Raw genomic sequence first — 23,321 nt, forward strand, 5'->3', positions numbered from 1 at the left:
TATTTACCAGTATCTTACTGAGGATTTTTTTTTTTTTTTTGTACCAGGGATTGAACTTGGGACCTTGTGCTTGCAAGGAAAGCAGTGGCACCACTGAGCTAAATCCCCAGCCCACTCTAACTGAGGATTTTTGCATCTGTGTTCATTAGGCAGATTGTCTTGTAGTTTCTTTTTTGGTTGGTTCATTTCTTTGGTTTTGGTATCAGGGTAATGCTTGCTTCCAGGAATGAATTTGGGAGTATTATTTCCTTTTCAATTTCATTAAAGAGTTTGAGGAGTAGTAGTAGTATTAGATCTTCTCTAAATTTCTGTAGAATTATTCAGCAGTAAATTTATTGGGACTTGAGCTTTTCTTTGTTGTTAGTTTTTTGATTACTTCTTCAGTTTCATTGACTGATATTGGGTTATTTAGAATTTTTACATCTTCTTGATTCAGCTTTTGTCATATATATCTAGGAATCTGTCCATTTTGTCTGTGTTTTCCATCTTATTAGAGTAGAGGTTCTTGAACTAGGTATTGATGATCTGTGTTTCTACAAGATCTGTTAATATTTCATCCTTTTCATTCCTAATTGCTTGGATTTGAGTCTTTTCTCAATAAATTTGGCTAAGGGATTATCAATTTTATTTAATCTTTCAAAGAACCAACTCTTCAATTCATTGATTCTTTGTGTTGTTTTCTTAGACTAAATTGCATTAATTTTTGCTGTGATCTTAATTTCCTCCCTCAAAGGTGCTTTGAGTTTAACTTGCTCTTCTTTTTCAAGAAGCTTGAGGTTCAAAATTAGGTTCAGCTCACTCTATTTTTCTGATGTGGAAATTCACTGCTATAAATTTCCTTCATACAACTGCTTTTATTGCATTACATAAGTTCCATTGTGTTGTCTTGGCATTATCATTTAGTTGTAGAAACTGTATAATTTCATCTGTGACCCATTGGTTGTTCAGGAGGGTGTTATTTAATTTCCATGTATCCATGCAGTTTTTGTGGTTTCTTTTTTTGTTTTTTTTTGTTTTTGTGGTTTCTTTTGCCGTTGATTTCCAATTTCATTCACTATGATTTGATAATATGCATAGGATAATTTCACTTCCTTTGCATTTACTTAAGCATATTGTATGAGCTAGTATGTGGTCTGTTTTGAAGAAAGTTCCATGTGCAGCTGAGAAGAATGTGTATTCTCTTCCTGTGAGGTGGAAGACTGGTTTACTTCATCTCTATTTCTTTTTCTTTCTTTTTTTTTTTGGTACTGGGAATCAAACTCAGGACCTCTCACTTGCCAGGCAAGCGTAGTGTCAATAAGCTAAATCCCCAGCCCAGCTCTGATATTTTTTATTGATTTTTTTTTTTTTTTTTTTGTCTAGCTGACCTGACAGTGGGGTATTGAGGTCCTCCATTGCAATTGTTTTAGTGCTTATCTCATTTTTCATATCCATTAATATTTGTCTTATATAGTTGAATACATTAGTATTTGGTGCATATATATTTATGATTGTTATTTTTTCCTCTTGAATTGTTTCCTTGACACATATTTAGTGACCTTCTTTGTCTCCTCTGATCAGTCTTGGCTTGAAATCCACTTTGCTTGCAAATATAATAGTTACCCTAGCTTTTTTCCAGGTTCCAGTCGCATGGAGTATTGTTTTCCATCCTTTGACTTTTAGTCTGTAAATTTATTTTTGAGTTGAATGTGTTTCTTGTAGGCAGCATATTGTTGGATCTTGTTTCCTGATTCATTCTGCCAGTCTGTTTCTTTTGATTGGTGAATTGAGACCATTAACATTGATGGTTATAATTGATATGTATTGACTTATGCTTGTCATATTATTTTCCTACTGTTGGTTCCCTTTCTTTCCCCTCTGTTTAATTGCTTGCCTTGCCTGGTTGATTCATTCTATTGGGATTCATGAAATTGTCTTCATTGCCTTTTTCTAAATATCCTTCAGAACTTTTTGGAGTGCTTGTTTGGTAGTCATGAATTTCTTCAGGTGTTGTTTATTATAGAGGTATCTTATTATGTCTATCAGTTTTGAAAGATAATTTTGCAGGATTCACCAATGTGGATTGGAGGTTGTTTTCTTTTAGGGCTTAAAACACTTCATGCCAAGCTCTCCTAGGCTTAATGATTTGTGTTGAGCAGTCTGCTGTCATTCTGATGAGTTTTCCTTTATAGGTGAATTGTTTCTTTTCTCTAACAGCTTTTAATACTCTTTTCTTGTGTTGAATTTCTGGAATCTTCACTGTTATTTGCCTTGATGTAGTTCACTTATCTGTATGTCAAATTATTTTTCCATGCTTGGGAAGTTTCCTGGTATTACTTCTGTGAACAGGTTTTTTATGTCCTTTGTGCTATCTTCTGATTTTTCATTGATTCCAGCTAATCTTGTGTTATTCTTCTTTTTATCATCTACCAGCTGCTGGATTTATTTTTCATGATCTCTTGCTGTTATTAAGAAATCTTTTATTTGATGACCCCTAATGGTGATCCTGTCTTCTAGATGTGATATTCTATTTTCACATTGATTAATCCTGCTGTGAATACTTTCCATAAAATTTTTAACCGCCTAGATTTCTGTGTGAATCTGTTTTATGGAATCCAGTTCTTTCCTGTGTTGAGTTTCATGGTTTCCATCACTTTCCTAAGTTTCTCTTTATATATATATATATATATCTACTCTAGATTCACTAACCATGTCCTTCATTATGGTCATCACTTCTTTAGTTATCAAATTATTTAGAATTTGTTTTATTCTAGAGATTCACTCATCTGTTTTGTTATTTCCACTGCTACCATTTCAGAAAGTTCAGCTGGGTGACTTTTGATTTCTTCCACCTCCATGCCCCCTGGATTTGCCTTGGGCAAGCTGGAGGCCTGGAATTGGTTCTTGCTTTCATGTATTCTCATTTTCTTTTTTCTTTTATATTTGTTTTCTGCATTGATGCTTATAAATTGCTTATAGTAGATACCTTTATTACTAGTATCAAGACCTCTTTAGGAAATGACTACTTTTCAGAAATGTTTTGTAGATGTAGTTGGCTTTTGGTTTTTGATTCTATCCCAAGATCCTGCCTCTTCATTTTATTAGGGAAAAGAGTTTGCTGCCTGTTTGGCCTAGCTCCCAGTTCTTTGGTACTTGGACTATGGTATTGTTTATGACCCCCAGAGAATTTTGGTATTGGCACACAAGAAAGCACATCTGATCACAGCAACTATTTCACCTTGCCTAAAGTAGTACAGTCAGTAATGATGGTAACATCAAACACAGTCTAGAAAATGACAAACTGTGGTAACTGTTAATTTGCCACCTTTAATGATAGGTACAAGATTTTATAGCTATAACAAAATTAAAACATCAGAAAATTATATACAATAAATATCCCCTCGATAGAGTGATTTTACTCTCAGGGGAAAAAATTTAAAAGGGATAAGAGGAAAAAATAGAGAAATAAAGGAAGAGAAAGATCAGAAGCAAGGCTAAAGGGCATAGGATGATTACCCAAACTTTGGAAAACTGGTGAAGAAGACAGGAGGGAAAGAAAGAAGGAAAAAATAAGAACTAAACAAAACAAAAAAACTAAAAGCACAGTTTAGTGAATATATAATACATATGACATATAGTCAAATGATAATTTCACACAGCCATATTAGTTATATCATATGCAAAACCTGTAAGCCAGACTGAACTTTCTTCATCTTTGTTCCCAACAACCAACTTGCAAACTTGGAAAACAGCCCTCTGATTTCTAACATCCTTTTCTTCTCTGGTCTTCCAATCCCTTGCCTGTAGGTCCAGCCTCCTGATATCCCCAGTCACGTTTGCTTCAGTAGTCTCTGTTTTGCCAAATACCTGCCCAGTCTGTGTAACTCTGTGTAAAGAGAGAGAGGACCTGTCTGTCTTCTTTGGATTCTTGAGTCATTCTCTACTTGGATACTTAACTCAGTCTGCCAGTAGTGATCCTTAACCAAGCATCTCAAACCTCTGGCTCTTCCCACCTCCCCTCTGGATCTGCAGTCCCACCTAGCCTCCTCTGCAGCAACTGTCACAGAAGCAGCCTTTGCCCAGGTGCTCTGGCCATCCTTCAGGTGACTCCTCCTACCTTGCTTCCAAGTGGAAGAAGGTCCCTGTTGAGAGAGCAGTGCTGGTGGAGGAAGAGCTACCCTTTGCAGGGATTAGTGTGCTCTTCTGAGCCATGACCTTTACCTTCCCAGCTTGACTCGAAGGAGGCCTTGCGGTGTTTGGATATTATGTAATGTCTGTGCTTCAGTAGAAATCTTACAGAAACAAATGGAGGAAGTTCTCTAGTCCAAGAAGTGGATAATAAATCCTGCCCTATCTGGATAGAAACTGTTTCTCTGTATCCTTAGTTTATACACACATTTTTTTGTTGTTGTTGTTGCTGTAAGCTCTGAAAAATTCAAGGAATCAAAGCAGTCAAGTATTTCAAATGTTGCTGCGCCTGGTAGAAACGGTGTATCCCTGCCTGTAGGCCAGAGTTTGGTAGCATCAGTATTCTCCTCCACTGTGAAGGAGTAAGATACCATTTCCTGCTGAGCACTCAGAGAGGAGCAGCCCCACTCAATTAGCATATGTTATAAACATCACTGCAGTGTTTTTTAGTGTAATTTGTATAATTAGATTGTTCTAAGTATTATTTTTTTAAAATATACATGGATTTTCCCCCTAATTTTAATTCTGGAATGTTTGCTACTATATATTTTCTTTACAGTAGATGTTCTTCCATTTCATGAGAAAAAAACTTTCCACTGAGACAGCTAAATTGGATTTTCTGATCAAAGCTAAAAGAAAATATATTTTAGCTCAACAATATCATAGGTCAAGTAATTAACTTTTTAAAATATTCTAAGTTCTTTTCATTAGGCTAAATTGATGTTTTAGTTTCTTTCTGTTACATAACTACAAAAACACAACACAGAGACATAGGGAATTCCTGGCAGCTTACATTACTTTGTTGAATACATTCCTGTAAGAGAAAGTTTCATAGTCTTTCCTTAAACAATATGGAAATAGCTTTTTATACATCTACAGTGATATAAAATGCACTGAACCATTTAATGTGCTCACAATACAAGCTTCAATAAGGAATCACAAATTCCTCTTCATTTATTTTTAACTCAACCCCAGAATAATTTTTTGGAGAGAAGAAACCAGATTCTCGAGTTACCTATTCTCCCCTTTATATGAGAAGCTTGAAAAAATCCATTTATAAAACCCAGCTGCAGCTCTTAATGATCAAAGTTCAGCCAAAAGTTTAAGAATAGAGGAAAAAATTTTTGTGGTCAGTATTTTTATGGTAAGGGATTAGGTATGGTACTAGGATAACTACTTTTTGGTTTAGAATTGAAAGGTCCTATGAATATCTATTTTTTTCTAAGGAAGTGTAAACTAGTACCACCACTATAGAAATCAGTATGGAGAGTCCTCAGAATACTAGAAATTCTCCTCAACCTAGCTCTTCCCTTTCTCAGTATCTCTCTGAAAGAGTTAAAGACGTATTACAGTGATACCTGCATACCTATGTTTATAGCAGCACCACTACAAAGGCTAAGTCTTGGAAGTAGCCTGCATCTCCATCAACAGATAAATGGATAAAAATATATATATTTATACACAATAGAGGAGTACTCTGCTATAAAGAAGGATAAATTTGAGTCATTTGTAGGAAAATGGATGTACCTTGAGACCATAATGTTAAGTGAAATAAATCAGACTCATGGCTTAAATACTTCATGGTTTCTCTTTTATGAGAAATCCAAAATATAAATAGCAAAAAAAGATAATAGGGAGATAATGTTTTGCAAAAGGAAAAGGAGCTCAAAAGATGGAGAGAGGGGTGGGGAAGGGCATATAAAAAGAATTGAGATGTGTTATGTACTTACACAAACTCCCTGCAGTGAATGCGATCATTATGTATTATAAACTTGCACTCATAAAATTTGTAATAATTTTATAACGAAAGCTATTCATGGATCTTCTTTAATCCTTGATAGTTAGTTGTATGTAGTTTTACTTGCATCCTGGATGCAATAGCTAGTGCTCGTGTAGCCCTGTGTCTGGCTGGTCTCAGTTAATTCATCCCACTTTTTGTCAGCACCTGCCATCTTGGCTTAACAGTGTCATTGTGCCTCATCCCCTTCCGTCCTCCATGTGATGTCAGCTCCTGGACTGCTTTAAATGAGGTGGCATGCTTTTCCTCCCCACCCCTCCGGAAACGTTAGCCAAGCATCCCCCTTCCTCAGTTCCTTCTCATTTATTTCATTTAGCAACCCTTTCTTATAAACACATGCTATGAACCGAGCAGTCACTAGAGAGAACAGTGAATGAAATATAGCTCCTTCCCTTTATTTGTAGTGCACTAGGAGAGAGAGATGTGAAGACTTTCAATATACCACAGTAAGGACTGTCATAACAGTGGACACCGGGCACTATGGCACTTAGGAGGAGAGATCAGTTCTAACTAGGGAAGTAATGGAGGAGAAGGTAAATGAGCTTGGACCTGAAGATGACTTGGGGATTTTCCAGACTGACAAAATGGCATTGAGATAGGCAACAGGCTTGAGCAGAAGGCAGTCTCCGTTGTAGATGATGTACACTTGGAGAACTCAGTGGTAACATTTGAACTGTAAGATTAATTCTCTCACAGTTAGTCCTCCCTCATTCAGCCATTTCAAACCTTTTAGCCCTTCTGTAAGTTGAAGTTCCACAGTAACATTTGAACATTGAGCTGATTTCAGTGATGGTGGTAGCAAGAGTATTAGGCTGTTGGTTGAGTTCTTTTTTTTCCCCCACTACATTTTATTTGTAATGAAGCAAAAGTAAACAATTAGCATTCTTCTAAATCATTTCTCTTTGCTTCATGTTTTTGTTTCCATTACTCCTGGTACTAGACATTTCCTTGACTTTGGTGCTTAAAACTCTGAATTCTGCTTGGTTTCCAGGAATGCTCTTGACAGTCATTGCCAAGAGAAATGTGTTTTCCACTTAGGAAATTACACTTCTATTTGGTATTATTATTTCTTACCACTGTATTGCGTTTTGAGCATTTCTGAGGAATGACACTGATGGCTTCCTCAGAATAATTACTAGAAAAGAATCTGTATTCTAGTTTAAAAATAAAGTATACTTAGATGGGAAATTATCAGGAAAAAATAGGTAAGAGTAGGAAGGTGGAATGGGGTACATTCCCTGATGAATGTTTTATTCTTAGAAATATAAGACTCCTTAAAAACTATTTGAATTTTTAAATGTTTTCTAATTTAAGAATCACAGAAAAATGCTTAAAGCATAGATGTGTAGATCCATGAATTGTCACAGTGCAGATTTCCATTAGCCACCCACACAGGAGTCACCATAGAAGCCGCCTTCAGACCCCTGCCAGTGCCTCCTGTGCCGTCCCTCATGTACCTCGGTGTTGACACCTAGCCATGTTACTTAGTGTTGTCTGGTTTTGAATTTTACACCACTGGAGTTATCTAGTGTAGTTCATTGGATTTGCAGTGTTCTTCCATGCTGCTGCATGCCGCTTTAATTCTGTTCATCACTGTAACTCTGTACCAGTGGCAGTGACATTTGTGCCCCAACGGACTGTGTCATGGAAGCCCTAAAGGGTTCACCATCGCTGTGCTCCACTTTGTCACTAGATGAACATACTTCTGTATATTCATTCTACTCTTGATGGTATTTGACTTGTTTCCAACTTGGAACTATTAAAATTAATACTGTCAAAGCTCAATGGTAGAGTGCTTGCCTGGTATGCCTGAGGCCCTGGATTTGGTCTGTAGTACCACCTGATGATGATGATCATGATCATGATCATGATCATGATCGTCTGTAGTACCACCTGATGATGATGATGATGATCATCATCATCATCATCATCATCATCACCATCATCATCATCAGGTGGTACTACAGACCGATGATGATGACGACGATGATGACGATGATAAAAATTTTAAAAAACAAAAGATCCTGTTGAGAACATTTTTGTGTTTGCCTGTCAGTAAACTGATGTGTGAATTTCTGCTGGGATTTTATCTAAAAGAGGAAGTGTGAGGTTCCTGTGTTCAACCTCACAAAATAGTTCCAAATTGTTTCCAAAGTGATTATACCAATTTGCACTCCCACCATCAGTGTATGAGGTTATGTCACTCCACTTTCCCAGCACTTGGGATTCTCTGTTTGTAGTACCGGTCGGTGAAGCTATAGCCTCCATGCTGAACGATGCCCACAGCTCTTCTTTTATTTTCATTCTGAGCCAGGGTCTTGCTCAGTCATTAAATTGCCCAGGCTGGCCTCAGACTTGTGCCCTTTCTGCCTCAGCTTCAGGCATGTGCCACCAGGCCGGGCTTCTTGTTTTGTTTTTCAGTTTTGTTCAGTCTGGTATTTACATAGTGGTAGTGTGTGTGTGTGTGTGTGTGCGTGTGTGCGTGTGTGTGTGTGTGTGTTAAATATATTTTAGTGTATTAAGATCATTTGTTCTTAAATTTTACATTTTATTTTTTTACTTTGATAATGCTTTTCCTCTATAAAGGGAAAAAGCACATAAATAATTGACCATTTCTGTTCTTGTGTTCTTTTTTTTTTGGTACCGGGGATCGAACTCAGATCCTTGCGCTTGTGAGGAATAATTGACTATTTCTTATGGCTGTCAATCTATCTGTGATCCCATTTGGCACTCTAGCACATATCATATTGGGAAAGTTTCAGACACTTAAATTTACATGTTCATGATAATAAATGAGGTTGAGTACCTTTTCATAAGGATTTGACTAACTTCTGAAATTCCTGCTCAAGTCTATTATCTATTTTAAGGTTTGGCTATGTGACTTTTTCTTACTGATTTGTAGAAGTTTTAAAATATTCTCTGGATACCACTCTCTGTCCTATGCATTGCACATGTCTTCTTCCACATGGTGGACTGTCTCTACTCTCTCCATGCAGTCCAAGTGGCCACCTTCTGTCCTGCTGCAGCAGGTCCTGATGGGAAGCCATCCACTCCTCACCTCTCCAGTGCAGTATGGCTGTTACTGAATTTCCTGAATCTTGTAGCTCTTATGTTTTCGGGGGGGTGCCGGTAGGATACGGAAGTCCAGGTGGTCAAAAACAAAACAAAAGCCTATCCAAGTAGGAAAACATGGTGTTTCCCTGACAAATATCTTAAATGAACCCTTTTCAAATCAGTAGGACAGATTTTCTTCATGAGTTTACAGCTAACAAATACAGGTAAAGGATATCAGGTGTTGCTTTTAGAGTACATTGCTTCATGTAATGCAAGTAAATCAGACATTTCCCCTGATAAGAGAGTCTAAATCAGAAATGTAGGCCAGGTGAAGAGGAAGACTCATGGGAAATGAATAATGCAATGAACAGGAAAAAACAGGATGAGGGAACCACCTTATCTGAAAACAGAAGCCCTCTAATTTCAGGAATCTTACACAGTGTCTGTAACACAAGGAACAGAATACTATGAAAAAGGAAAGGGAGTAAGAATGTGTTTCCTGAAACTCAAATTTTGACAGCCAAAATAAAAACGTCATAGAAGGCTAAAAGGCAGTTGAAGCAGTCTGCTAGAAAGTATACAAGTAGAAAAAGAAAAGGACTATAGAAAAAATATGACTTAAAGGATCAGTCCAAGAGGTCTAATTTCTAGCAGAAAGAAAAGTTAGAAAACAGAAGAAATTATCAAAGACATAATAAAAGAAAAACATCCAAAAATGAAGTTGATGAGTTCAGGCAGTGAAAGAGCCTCCTGGGTGTACTGCCCAATCAATTACAAAAAAATTATTCTAGGTCACATCCTTATAGAACATGAGACTTCTGGAGTGAAAGTGAAGGTACTAAGAGTTGCTGGGTTTGAGGGTAAGCGGACGGGGTAGGATAGGATAGGGTTGAAAGTAGTTACATGCCAAAAAACTAGGACTGGAGTCACTAACTTTAGATACTGGCAGATACTCCATTTGGAGGGTTGGCCATTTTCAGCTTAAAATTCTGTATACTTCCTAAGTGGAATCCATGTGAAAAAAGAAAAACTAGATGTGTAAATATGCATAATATCTAACTTCCACATACCTTTTTATTAGTTACTGGAAAATGTGCTTCAGTAAAAGGAATAAACTGAGAAAGAGAGTCATGGCTAGAATCCATAAAACAGGAAATGCAGTCCAGAGAAGTGGCAAAGGGAAGTCCAAGGATGACAGCTATTCAGCGGCCTGGAGAGCAACCATTCCAAGACTGGACCGGGAGAGTGGAAGACTCCGCCGGTGGAGGGAAGGAAGGGACGAGTTGTTGGGTGTGTTTGGATATATGGGGATAAAGTGATAGAATAAGGAAAATCTGATGGACCGCTGCAGAGAGCAGCGAATTGTTATTGTACAAGACAAGAAACACTGTCAGCCACTTGGAAAGGAAAGGAATGGGAGAAGAGAAGACAGGACCAGCAAATGAGCTGGGATCCCACCCACCAGAGTTCATCGCTGCTGCTATTTTATTGTTCGTCTTTTCATGTCTATCTGTACCACATACTCACCTGTTTTTATAACAGTGGGCCATGCTGCATTGTTTTGTAGGTACTATTATTCTTATATATGTAATGGGCATTTTATAGTCTCAGTAGGTTATATGTTGAGTTCATTGAATGGATAGGCCATAATTTATTAGCCCAATCCCTGTTGCTGTAATCATAATTGCTGTGGTGATAATAAATGCCTTGGGTTCTATTATAGTGAAACAAAAATAGCTCTCACTGTGGACCAACAATGTAGAAGCTTCTGCTTCACATTCTTAATGTACAGGTGTGACCAAATGTCCTGTCTTGATTTAGGAGATTAAGCCAAGAAAGTAGCACATATAGAAGAATATTTACTCCTTGTCTACATTTATGCTAGTATCAGAAATGAATGATAAAAATCTCACCTCTTGTGTAATAGCTATAGTTAAGCTATTTGAATGGAAGAGGCTGCTTGTTATGATGTACGTAGTATAAAATACACTAAAAACCACTGGGCTGTGAGTTCTGTGCAGGTAGGGATCATCGCTTTTGTTCACTTTGTGCCTGGGTCATAGTAAGCGCTCCTCTATGAACAAAGAAACCAGTTAAACTAGTAAAGGCATTTTTTTAGACTTATGAAATTGAAGAAATTAGTAAAAAGTATTGCTAAAAAAAAGGTAGAGACACTTTACTTTGTAAAGGGCTAAATTAATCACAAATACCTGCCTTCATTTCATTCTAGTATCTGGTAAGAGATATCACAGGGAGCATTTAGGGTCATGAGAGGATGAGAGCCCCTTAGCTGACAGGAAGCCCCGGTGAAATGGCAGGAAAGACTGGCAGGGCTGGGCAGCTGGTGAGCAGTCAGAGCTCCGGTCCTCACTGCCTCACGCAGCGCCACCAGTCACATGCTGCAGTTGGGACTCACTCGCGCTTCCATCAAAAGTCAGTCCCTCGGTCACAGTGACTGCACAGTGATAGCACGTGTGGCTAGTGGCAACTGTGTGGGGCGGGGCAGGCGCCGAAGCTCCTGGGCACCAATCACACTGGTTTGGAAGATGGCACCTGTCTCCCCCGAGGAGCCCTGAGCCCTTGAGGCTCACGCTCCAGCCTGAGAAGGAAGGGCGAGATTGAGAAGGCGTCCGCGAACACGGGAGCGCCCACTGCTCACTGGCTCTCGGCCCTTCTCACCTCCCACATGGTGGTGCCGCTGGCTCCCCTCAGAGCTTTCCCTGCGTTCATGTAAAAGTGAATGAACAGCCGAGGCGCAGCAGATACGTAGGGAAAGCCTCCACGGTGAAGGGGTTTGAGAGAAGTACAGAAGCAACGAGCTCAGAGTAAATGGAGGCAGTCAGAGAAGAGAACCTCTGCACTGCGTACTGCCCTCCCAGATCAGAAAGCGTGCTGGTAAATCCAAGAGCAGTGTGCTGCGGAAGAGGCGTGTTCAGAGGCCGGAACAGCCCCAGGCAAGTTACACATGTGACCAAAATGAAGACTTTACTAGAAGGGGTGAGAGGCAAAGCTGAGGTGACCAGAGAAGAAGTAAGACAGTGCCTCTGAAAAGGTAAATTTTAGAACAAGAAAGGTAAAACCAAGTAACTGAGAACAATGAAAACCAAGAAGAAGCTGTTTTCAACACGACCGGAAGAGCTCCCAGAACTAAAGAATACAATAAACTGGACAAGACCCACATCAAGGCGCTTCATCAGAAGATATCTAAATCATCAGAAATGGCAGATGTGTAAAGTTTCCAGAGTTGCATACACACACGTGCCCTACAAAGAGGGAAACTCAAGTCGAAACAGAGCTTCTTATCATTAAAGCAGATACTGTATTTCACGTCAGGAGAGCACTGTCTTCTACATTCTTAGGGAAAATGATTTTCAAATTGCAGTTCTCTGGCCAGCCAAATATTGGTCATGTCTAAAGGTTAAAAGAAATCTTTCTCGTACATGCAAAGACTCCAGAAAATCTTGCTCTAGTGCAGTTTTCCTTAATCATCAAGACCGGTGCCCAAAGCCTCACAGGGCACCATGTGCCAGCCACTGCAAAGGACTCACCGACCAGCCTCTCCTTCACCCTGTTTCCCTTCCCGCTTCATCCTCCATGCCACAAGGCTTTTCCTGAGTCCTCAGACAGCAGGTGCCTGCCCTGTGTTCTCCGCTGCACTGCTTCTGACCCGGGTGTCTGCATGGCCCCTCCCCTCCCTTTATCAGAGAAGTCTTTCCGTGCATTTACATGAAATCGGCCACCACTGCACTGCGCCATCTACCTGCTTAGCTTAGCTTTCTTCACAGCACTCTCTTACCATAAATTCCATCATAGCAGGTAGTTTTTCTATCCTGTCCATTGCCATATCTCCAGTGCCTTGAGCAATGTCTGGCGTAATAGTAGCTGCTCAGTAATCTTAATTTTGAATGAATAAATGTGAAAGAGCTAATTAGTTTGACTTAAAAAGCAGAGGGGGTCTGGGGATTTAGCTCAGTGGTTCCGCTGCCTGCCTCGCAAGTGCAAGGTCCTGAGTTCAATCCCCGGTACCAAAAAAACCCAACAAAACAAACACTAGTAGGGCCGGGGATTTAACTCACTGGTTCCAGCACCTGCCTCGCAAGCGCGAAGTCCAGAGTTCGATCCCTGGTACCAAAAAAAGCAGTGGGAACGACCCAAAAAGCCAACCAAGAGAAACTAAATTGCCTGTAGTCTAGGACAGAGCAGAAGGTCTCAGGATCCTAGAAAGGAGATTGCCAAGAAAAAAAATAGCTCAGAAGAGTACCTGATGTGGATGTGTGATGGAGAAGCCAGCGAGATAGAAGGTTCCTTCAGGACATGCTCTTGTCCCACAGAGTGTGCGTATGAACATGGCTCTCCAGGGTCCTGTGTCAGACAGCACTGGCACAGAGGAAAGGGAAGTATGTGAGCACCAACATGAATGTGACGTTCATGTCTGTTCAGTATTCTGAATGGTTGCCTTCTTTGTTTTTTAAATATAGCTAATGCTGCCTACCTTGGGGCCCAAGAAATGATGACCATTGTGAAGAGAGATGATGACATTATAAAGGAACATTTATCTAAGGTAATCTCTAGGGCTGCAAGCAGTGAAGGAGGTGGACAGAAATTGGTTAAAGCCTGTAAGATCTCATGGGTTTATAGATTTACCGTCTAGTTCCACTTCAAATTAATGTTACCCTCGAAAGTTGCATAGAGTAAGAAAAGCTGATTACATTGTTAGGTGTATTTTGCTGTTTCATTGAATTTATTTTTTAGAATTAATACTTTTCTATTTTGACAGTATATTGTACTGAGAAGTCTCAATAATATGTACAGAGCAAAGGAGTTATATTGAACCATAAATAAAACAGTCAAAAGTAACTAACATTACATATGACCCGATGACTCATGGGCCTCTTACTTGCTGTCAGTTGGAGCAGGACTGTTTTGCTGACACAGAGTAGTTTTCTGAAATATTCAGCATTTGAGTTACGCCTATAAATACTTAATACACCTAAGTGTGATAAAATAATCCCTGCCTGGCAGCCTTCTCTTACAGGGCGCAAAGAGCCCACAGTCTGCAGGTGCGCTCTTAGTTTACCTGCTGAGTTAGAATCTCTTCGTCACTTCCAGTCACTGGACTCCGACTTACCTGCACTGCTACTTTACATTTCTATGACCTCTCAATATAATTTCTTAAAGCAAGAAATGTATAACTTCTTTTAAAAATATTTTCAGAATACAGTATTGAAAACATTCCCTCAGAGAGGACTTTGGAAATGCCCGTCTGTGTTTGTCTTCTGGCCACAGTAGTCATTGTGTTTCTTAAACGGCAGTTGTCTGTAGATAGGAGATCTGAGCCAGAAGGAAGCCCTCCCTTGCTGGAGAAGGCTGGGGCCTCCAGAGAACTCTTTCCCAAGGACTCTCAACTACTTCCAGACACTGGGGGGTGTGAAAATACAATTTTCTTTTTCAGTAAAATTATGTGAGTCTGCCTCAGAATGCCTTTAAGTTCTCCAGCTTGGAAGTTCATAAAAACAATTCCACTCCCAGTTAATAATAAGACTGGAAGATGGTCGCTTCCAGAATTCACACTTGCTGAGTGACCAGACCCGTCAAGCGTTAGAGCCCCTCTTAGCGCCTGGGGAAGCCAGTGCAGTAAAATGCTCGTCACTTCTGGATTCTGTTTGTATGTTGTACTCAACAAGAGGTCAAAGCACTCCTGTGCTAAGTTAGATCCATATGCAAGTGTAATCATCGCCTGTGAAGGTCTGTTCCTAGTAACTCTGTCAGGTCTGTAAGTTTACTGAAACTTTTATGGGCAAAATACAAGGTATAATGGTAGATGGCAGGCATTTCAAGGTTAATATTAACACACAGTCCCAGGAATAAACTTTTCCAATTCTGGGAATAGTTTTGTTCCTAAGAGCATTAAATGTACTTAGAGAATTTGGAGAAACAAACCACTGTTGAATTTAATGGTACACAGCTACCTTGCAGTGCATTGATTATGCTTTCTACCAGCCAGATTGGATCGCTCCACTCAAATAATACAATTCCAGTTTCTCAGTGAAACAAGATACAGAGAGAAAGGAAGTTTATTGCAACTTTTTGTTTCCATAATAAAAAAAGGAAACATGCTGTAATTTAATATTGATAAAAGTTGAATCAACATAATATGTCCCAGTCAGCTTAAGAAAATAAGGAAAGTTAGCAAGGCACGTAGCTCAAGGAAGAGTGTGGGCATTGCCTGCTGCCTTCAAAAATCCCTGATAATTAGTCAAGCTTGAAAAACAGTTCCTGAGATTAGAAATGTTCCTATTTTAGATATTCTGGTCATAGCTACTCTATGACGTTTCCCACCAAACAAAGCCATTCAGAAACATCATACCTACCCAGGGCTATCCAGAATGAGGAATTTTGGAAACACGCATTCTTACAAATGTCATTACACCTGTCTCAGTTACTCAACATAAAACAGTTATGAAAATGTATGTTTGTCTCATCTAGCCAGGAACCCACAGGAAAGTTAGTCTAAAAATAGTCTTTCTACTGCATCATGAAAAGGCCTTCTGATTCTCTCTTCCCTTTGGAAAACTGACTTACTATAATCAGCAGGCTTTGGTTCTACATTCTAATTCTAATTCTAATTTTTTTGGTTTCTACATTCTAATTCTAATTCTAAATTCTAATTCTTTTGGTTCTAAATTCTAATTATAATTCTAATTTCCAAATTCTGAATTTTAATTTTTCCACTGTCACATGAAAAGAGATTTTTGTTATATTATTGAGGAAAATTACCCTTTTGAATTCTGAAAGAGTCTACTAGGCTGACCCTCTTCTTCCTGAGGCTGGGAGCCTGCACCCCATACCTGACAGACACTTGTGTCTCTTCGCGGTGCTCCAGCACCGGGCAGTTACTGCTCTTTCCTGGAGGAAACGTGTGAGACCCACATATTTTTCCAAAAGAGTCTCCGTGGCTTGTGGTACCATAGGTCATGGCATTTCTTCACCTGACTCAGTTCTGCTGACCCCTGAACTCGGCTCCAGGTGTCTCCAGAGAGGCCTTTGCCAGCCCCAGGGCTTGGGAAAGGTGCCACCCCTCTTGGCCGACATGGTTCCTGGGTAAAGTCCCAGTGCTGCATATGTCACTGTGTTAAATCCTCCACCTTCCCTCTGCTCTACTGTGAGGTGAGGGGCTGTGTCGCTCTGCCCTGGGATTCTCGGAGACATAGTTCACAGAACCTGATGAGCAGGCGATAGATAGATGTACAGCAGATGGGTGGGCACAGAGCCGGATGGTGAAGCCTGCAGAGTATTGATTCCAGAACTCCTGTGCATGGATCTCTTTGGGTCTCCTGTAAAGTGTATGAACCCTTTCTCAGGAAAATGGTTAGTACATTAATACACAAGATTACAAAAGAAGTCAAAACTGTTGAAATACAATTATCTAAATATTTTTTAAAATAATTCATGATACAATAATATGTACATCCTTATTAATACATTAAATAATAATTAACAGTCAGAATTATTGTAAATTTATAGTGATGAGTATAATTAAATTTTAGTTATTCACAACAAATTTACTATTTTTCCAAAATTCCATAATTTTATAGATGATAAAACATAAGCATTACTAATTACATGGCTTGTTGTTGCCTGTATTGATGACTGAAGGAAATATTAAATTATATTATAGTTTAGGATTAACAAAAATAAAGGTGTAATTTCCCCCAAGTTTATGTAGCCCTCACTCCCACCCGTGGACCTGCACAGGTATGCAGACCCGAGGTTAGGGAGCTGGTGCAGCAGCTTAGGCACTGGCCTCAGAGCAAGCCATGATAAACTGCACTAAGAAATTCAGTTGTTCAAGAGCCACTGAAGAGTTTTAAGCAAAGGGATAACAACCAGGGTGATACTCAGAATGTTTGGCAGCCTTACAGTACAGTTACTGGCTAATCAGAACAGCCAGTTCAGAGGTACCCACTCAGGTTAGCCCTGAGAATGTGGTGAAGTTAACAAAAGAGAGAGGCATTATTTGGGGGGAAATGTGTGGCAGAATATTGGGAAATAGTGAAATTTTAGGTGAAGACTATTGATAAAACCTTTATAAGAATGAAAGGAGTGGAATTGGAAATGGAATGATTTAAGAGGTAGAATCAAAGGCCTTGTACAAACAAGATATGAGAAAATGGAGATGGAGAAATCTAAGGTTGTTTCTCTGTGTTTGGGTTTGGTGATCAGGAAAAGTGCAGGAAGAGAAGCATCGCTACGTTGTGGGGGTTTAGAGAAAGTAGTTTCATTGCGACACAGTACTTGTGTTAGGGTACCTGTGGGATGTCTAAATGGGTATGCATTTGGAAGGTAGCTGGGTGGATGGAGTGCAGCTTAAAAGAGAAGTCCGGGCTCAGTTTGGATTTGAATGTGACAGGCAGGCAGATGCAGCCACGAGCATGGATAGTGGCAAACTACAAATTGTAAGGAGAGATGTCAAAGGAGTGATCCTTGGAGAATCCAGCTTAAAGGTTTGGGAGGAAAAGAAGAGCCAATGAAAAGATGAGAATGGAGGGGATCCATATAGATGAGAACCAGGGTAGAATAAAGCAAAGGAAGAGATTCCACTGTACATTTTTGACACTCCGGTCCCAACATGTATGGGGGCTTCTGGGGGCTGCTGTGCTTATCAGGCATTCAGTGTGTCCAAGGCCACCCAGAGGTCAGCACCCTTTGTGCTGCCATTGTTGGAGACTACAAGGAGATGCATGTCTCACTCACAGAAAAATGAGTTCGTGTCTGGTTGTGAGCTTGAAGTTTTAATGTGAAGCTCACTTAGGAGAGAAATTCTAAACTCCCATGACCATCTTTGGCTCGCGCTTATGGAAACAGCTGGTGTGTGCTACTTCCAGACTGAATCCAAGCATCCCTGTCAACCCATAGGAGGCTGAGACTGTTCACAAAGAGAACAAGTGAGGTGCAGCTTTCAGAGGAAGGTGGGCCACCGTGGAAGGGCTGCCTGCAAGGTGATGCCTCGTCTTCCCTGGCCTTCCCCCGTCCTCCTTGGCATGCCTTAGCCAGAGGTGCTTGCTGCCTTTGCAGACAGCTCTCATGCCACCCTTTGCAGAATGGGCATGCAAATCCTGACATGCACACATCCCGCGTGCCGGAGCGAAGGAAGTGCTCCATGGACCGGCTGACCAGAACTGCCTTTCCCCCAAGCCTCGGTCTGAATGGATGGTGTTAGTTCTGCCAGTTGAATTGAAGCCTATCTAGAGTATCATAATCATCCTGGAAACAGATAGGTTTGTTTTTATCTTGACCATTTTGACCTTGTGAGCTTGACTTGAGGCAATTGTGTTAACACACCCTGGCGTTCTTCAGGGGGCCTGATTGAAAGGTGAATGTGTTGGAGAGCAGAGTCCTCAGTGTCGCAGCCTAGGCTCAGACTCCAGCTCTGGCACTTGCTTCGTGATATGACCTGAGGCTCCTACACCTCACTGTGCCTCCTTCTCCATCAGTAAAATTCGTTTAATACTAGAATCTATTCTATAGTCATTCCAGAAGTATAATCCTATGACTCAGACTGCACATCAGTGTCAGACATTGAGTCTTCGTTATTGCTGTTATAAAGTTAACTGGAGCCTAGATGCGCCTCGGTGCTTTCTAAAAAGACCATTTGGCTAACTTTTCCACCCCATGCACACTCCCTTCCCAGATTATTTCCATCACGCAACGAGTGATGTTAGGGATACCAAGTATGAGGGACCCTGGAATGGCCAGTCCTGCCTGAGATCACAGCCACCATTCCCCCTAAGATGAGCTGTCTTACGGAACCAGGGTGAGCGAAGGCACGGCTGCACTTAACTTTTACCAGAACTCGGGCCTGGTACCCAAGTGGGAGAAGTCTGATGAGTTGGACTTGGCTGTTTCACAGTTAGTGAAGTACAGCTATTTCATCTGCCACTTTCTTCCGATACATAATCAGAGAGGAACAGAAATAAAGCTGATAAATTGGCTCCCAATGCCTCCCTTGGCTTCCTCATCAGAGGAAAGTCACTGCTGTGGGTCAGCAGAGAGGAAACCAGTCACTGGGTGGCTTGGTGACTTCACATGGGAGGAGGGGTTGTGGCCCTGTGTGCACCAGCGTCCCGGAAGGAGAGAGCCCCACTGTGTGTGCACCGCCGCTCAGCCTCCAGAGGGTGGGCCGGGCGGGCCCCTGGGATCAACTCCTGCTCCTTTGGCACCTCCATTTCTTTTTTTGGTTTTTTAACTGTACCAGGGATCAAGCTCAGGACCTTGCTCTTCCCTGGCAGGTTTGGGGCCCCTGAGCTACATCCCTGGCGGGCACCTCCATTTCAGCTGCCCCCCAGATGCCGGCAGAAGGTCACATGGGCAGGAAGTATTGTGTTTTCAGCTCCATTTTCTTTTAATTCTCATTTTCTCAAGAATGATAATTGAGGGCCGGGGATTTAGCTCAGTGGTTTTGCTGCCTGCTGTGCAAGCACAAGGACCCAAGTTCGATCCCCGGTACCAAAAATAAATAAATAAATAAATAAATAAATAAATAAATAAATAAAGGAATGATAACTGAGTCGGAAAGAGATAGAAGAAAAGAAACAAGATAAATTGAAAATTAAATGTCCTAAACATCTCCATTTCTTTAAGTTGCTTAGTTTGCTCAGAAAGACCGTAGTGAAATTATAAAGCTTTTGTAGCTACCTGAGTAACTGAAAGGAGATGTTCATGTTACAGAACAGGTCACCTTTAACACTGCAGGGTCAGGCCTAAGCGTGTAGGGCTCCAGCAGGAGGGGAGAAGCAGGAACCTGATGCTGTCATCCAGCCTGTTCCGGGTTGTCCCGGCAATGGAGATGCACTGGAGGACCTAAGAGTTTGTATCCTGAGCCCTAGAAAGCTGGGAGGGGATGAACACAGGGAGATGAAGGCAGGCTAGGAAACCCAGCTGGGAGATGGGGCGGGGCGTGCCTTAGCTTGGGTCTAGAATGTCTCTGAGAGGCCCATGTGTGAAAGGCATGGTCCCCAGCTTGGTGCTGTTAGGGCTGAGACGGGGCCTGTCATTCAAGGTGTGCCCTCAAAAGGGGAACGGGAGTCCCGGCCCATCCTGTCTCTCCTTTCACTTTCTGCCCACTATGAGCTGAACAGCTTCCTCTGCCACACACTCCCTGCCATGTGTGCTGCCTCACCACAGGCCCAGAGCAGCAGGGCCGATCAGCCATGGACTGGAACCTCTGAAACTGGGAGCCTCTGAGCCTTGCCTCTGTGTAGGTTGACTGTCACAGGCATTTGTTACAAGAATGAAAAGCTGACCAGAGGCTTCCGTGTGGGATACTGAGTGATCCCTTGGTAAGCAACAGGCTGTTTTGTGTCAGACCTTTTGCGTCTTTCACACACACACACACACACACACACACACACACACTCCCTCATCTGGTTGGAGGCGCATGGCATCCTTTTCCTTGACCTCTCAAGGTCAGGCAGAGGAGACAGAGCTCCTCCCAGAGCACGTGCATCGTGCTCTTCAGCAGCTCTTGCCAGTGCGGGCCTGCTGTTTGCCTTGCCTCACAGCACAACAGCCCCAGGCACCCTTTTTGCAGAAGTACCTACCTCAGCGCTGCGGAGCTCAGATGTCACAGCTGTGAGTGCACTGAGCAAAAAGCCGTAACTCCCCGGATGCAGCTGCCTCCCTTCACTCCGGGCAGTACAGCTCACCAGGGATACCCGAGTGGCCTGGGGCTTGGCACCAGCTCACTCACTGCTCGAACTTAGCCAGTCAGTTTCACTAAACCAGTTTTCTTTTCTGTAAAATAGGAGTGAGATACCTCAGAGCATTGTTGCCCGAGTGCACCGAGCTGATGTGTGAGAGGTGTGTTGCACAGAGCTCTGCACCTCATCCCCAGTTTCTGACAGTTCACGGTGAGGCGTCGCCATTCGTGTCTCCGTGCCAGGATAGTCGTGCTTCCCTCTCGACCACTGTGCTTTGGTGTCCAGTTAGTTCTCGCTCTCTGCTTCCCTTGCCCTGTTCCCCACCACTCCCTCCACACACACCATACTTTTTCATTTTCCTGTTTAGGGTTCCAGGTGCAGAGTCCTCTGGTCGATCAGATGTGTGACCTGTCATTTATAATCTATAGGGACCAAGAAATACTTCAAGCCAGTGTTCATAAACGTATTAGATAACCACATGGCACACTTATAAGCCAAGATTTTCATAGAGAGGCCTTCCGTGAATACAGCCTGAAGAACTTTGAAAGCTAAGCAAAGCAAAGTTTTTAAAAGACTTGATGTAACTTGTCAGTCATAGAGAACTGAAAAATAAACTCAGATGAACGTAAGGGAAATGTGGAATCCTCACTGTTACCCTGTCTTGAACACTACTTTTGGGTGAGGTTGCTGGTATATCCATGGGTGCTGTGTGCCCATCATTACCTGGACATGAACTGTCTCTTCACACTGCGGTGGGTACAGGGGCCCTGTGTGGTTCACCCTGCTCAGCTTCCTGTCAGAATCTTCCTGCATGAGGGAAGCAGTGACTTTTCTGATACTGAGGACTCACCAGGCTGGCTTCTGATTGGAGACATTCCAAGCTTTAATTGCCTCACTCAGGAAGTGCTAGGTTCTTCATAGAAATAGTCCTTGAAACGTCAGGCAGAAAGGAGCAGCAAGTGTAACGGTGACACTGTTGTCAAGGAGACTGTAAGGCGGGTCCTCTTCTGCCTGCTGTCCTCTGGCTGACTCTCCCACATCAGTTTTCCCTAGACTTGCCACTGTAGTGTGTACTGGTGGGAGTGTCCCAGCGAGGTTCCTCCGTGCCCGGGGGGCTCTGGGCTAGAGCCCTGGAGCAGAGGAACAGACCTGGGCCACCTTCCAAGCCTGGGTTTCTGGGTTTCTCAGCCCCGTTTCCTGCCCTGGGGAAATGCTGAACAACATGCATAGTGACTGCCCGTGACACTTCCTGAATGTCACTTCACCAATTTCCTGTGGTCAAGTGTAGGAAGTGGTTCAGGGAGAACCGAAGTTAGTAACCCTCTCGCTAGGTAATGAATATTAATACTTGCAGGTGGCTTGTACTTAGAGCAGGTTTTCTAGGGGGAGCTGAAGCAGGGTTGTTGCTGACAGGGCCTGGGAAAAGCTCGTTTCCATGACTGGCTGAAGTGACCAACTCTGGCAGAGAGGTCACAGCGCGAAAGAACCAGCAACTGCTGGGCAGAACAAATGCATACCCATCTAAGACCAGGCCAAAGTAAATTTTGGTCTTAGGGGCTTTCGAGTCCTTAGAAGTGGCTGGAATGAGCAAAACTGGAGAGATGGGAAGAATAAAATAAGTGACATCTGTGAGCCACAGCTCCCTGCAACATTCAAAACAGACCCAGGACAATCTCTGCGAAGTGATTCAGAATGAAATCAGCAGATTTGGGTTGTTAATGACCTACTCTCTGGAATACCACATTGTTTTTCTCTTTAAGGGTTTATTTTAAGGTGGGCGTGGTGGCACTCCCGGCAGCTGAGGCAGAAGAACCTGGAGTTCAAGGCCAGCCTTGAACAAAGTGAGACCCTGTCTCCAAAAAAAAATATTTTTAACTGTCTCTCTATAAATCTTGGTTAAGTGGTACTGTTATTTTAGTGAAGGCCAGTTTTTTTATAAGGGCAGTTTCACCTGTCTCGTATCCAGAGCATGGATTTAACGATGGATGTAGTAACACATCCAGAGAGCACCCGACACCATTTCCCAAGCTGCCTTGCCTCGCCGCCTGACCCCTCTGGGCTGTCTGGTCCACGTCCCTGACACGGAGACCTGATGGTGCCACTCTGTTGTATGAGCTCCTCCGTTAGCTCCCGAGCCTCAGAAGACAGTGCCTCCTCCTCAGAGTGCTCGGTGCACTCTCCCTCTGCTGCCCACTCTGACCTCACCCGACCTGCCAGCTCCCCCAGGTGCCACGCTCTTTCGTGCCGGTGACTTTGCTGGGTGTGCTCCCTACAGTGTCCTCCCCCAGCTCGCAGGCTCCACTGGGGCTCGGCTCTCTCTGAGGGACCGTCCTCCGCTGTCTCCCCTCACCTGGCTTTGGGTGGCCCTGGGCAGTGATCCCATCTCATTTACCCTCTTTGCCAGGTCCCACCACAGGAGAAATGTCCCTGGACAGACTGACGCCTAGGTGGTGAAGGGTTTGGGGGAGAAAGCGAGGCCAGTGTGTCACAGACGCTCCGAGTCCCCTGCTTCCAGCTGAGGCCGGGCATGACTTCTGCAGTGATGACAGATGGCATAGGGTCCTTAAAACCCAGGCCTTAGGTGCTGTGGGATTAACACTGTC

General features: G+C 42.3%; 1 protein-coding gene across 2 annotated transcripts in view; it reads left to right on the forward strand.

The window, feature by feature from the left end:
• Positions 1-23,321, forward strand: part of Ldah (lipid droplet associated hydrolase) — a 112,489-nt gene that overhangs the window by 86,548 nt on the left and 2,620 nt on the right. For both annotated transcript variants that reach the window (XM_004839069.4, XM_004839068.4), the window contains one exon: positions 13,498-13,580. In XM_004839069.4, the coding sequence (XP_004839126.3) occupies positions 13,498-13,580 (83 nt within the window). The remainder of the gene's footprint in view (positions 1-13,497; positions 13,581-23,321) is intronic.

Source organism: Heterocephalus glaber, unplaced genomic scaffold (assembly GCF_053883595.1).
Source record: "Heterocephalus glaber isolate CG9 unplaced genomic scaffold, H.glaber_assembly_v1.0 deba00001457, whole genome shotgun sequence".
Classification (NCBI taxonomy): Eukaryota; Metazoa; Chordata; class Mammalia; order Rodentia; family Bathyergidae; genus Heterocephalus; species Heterocephalus glaber.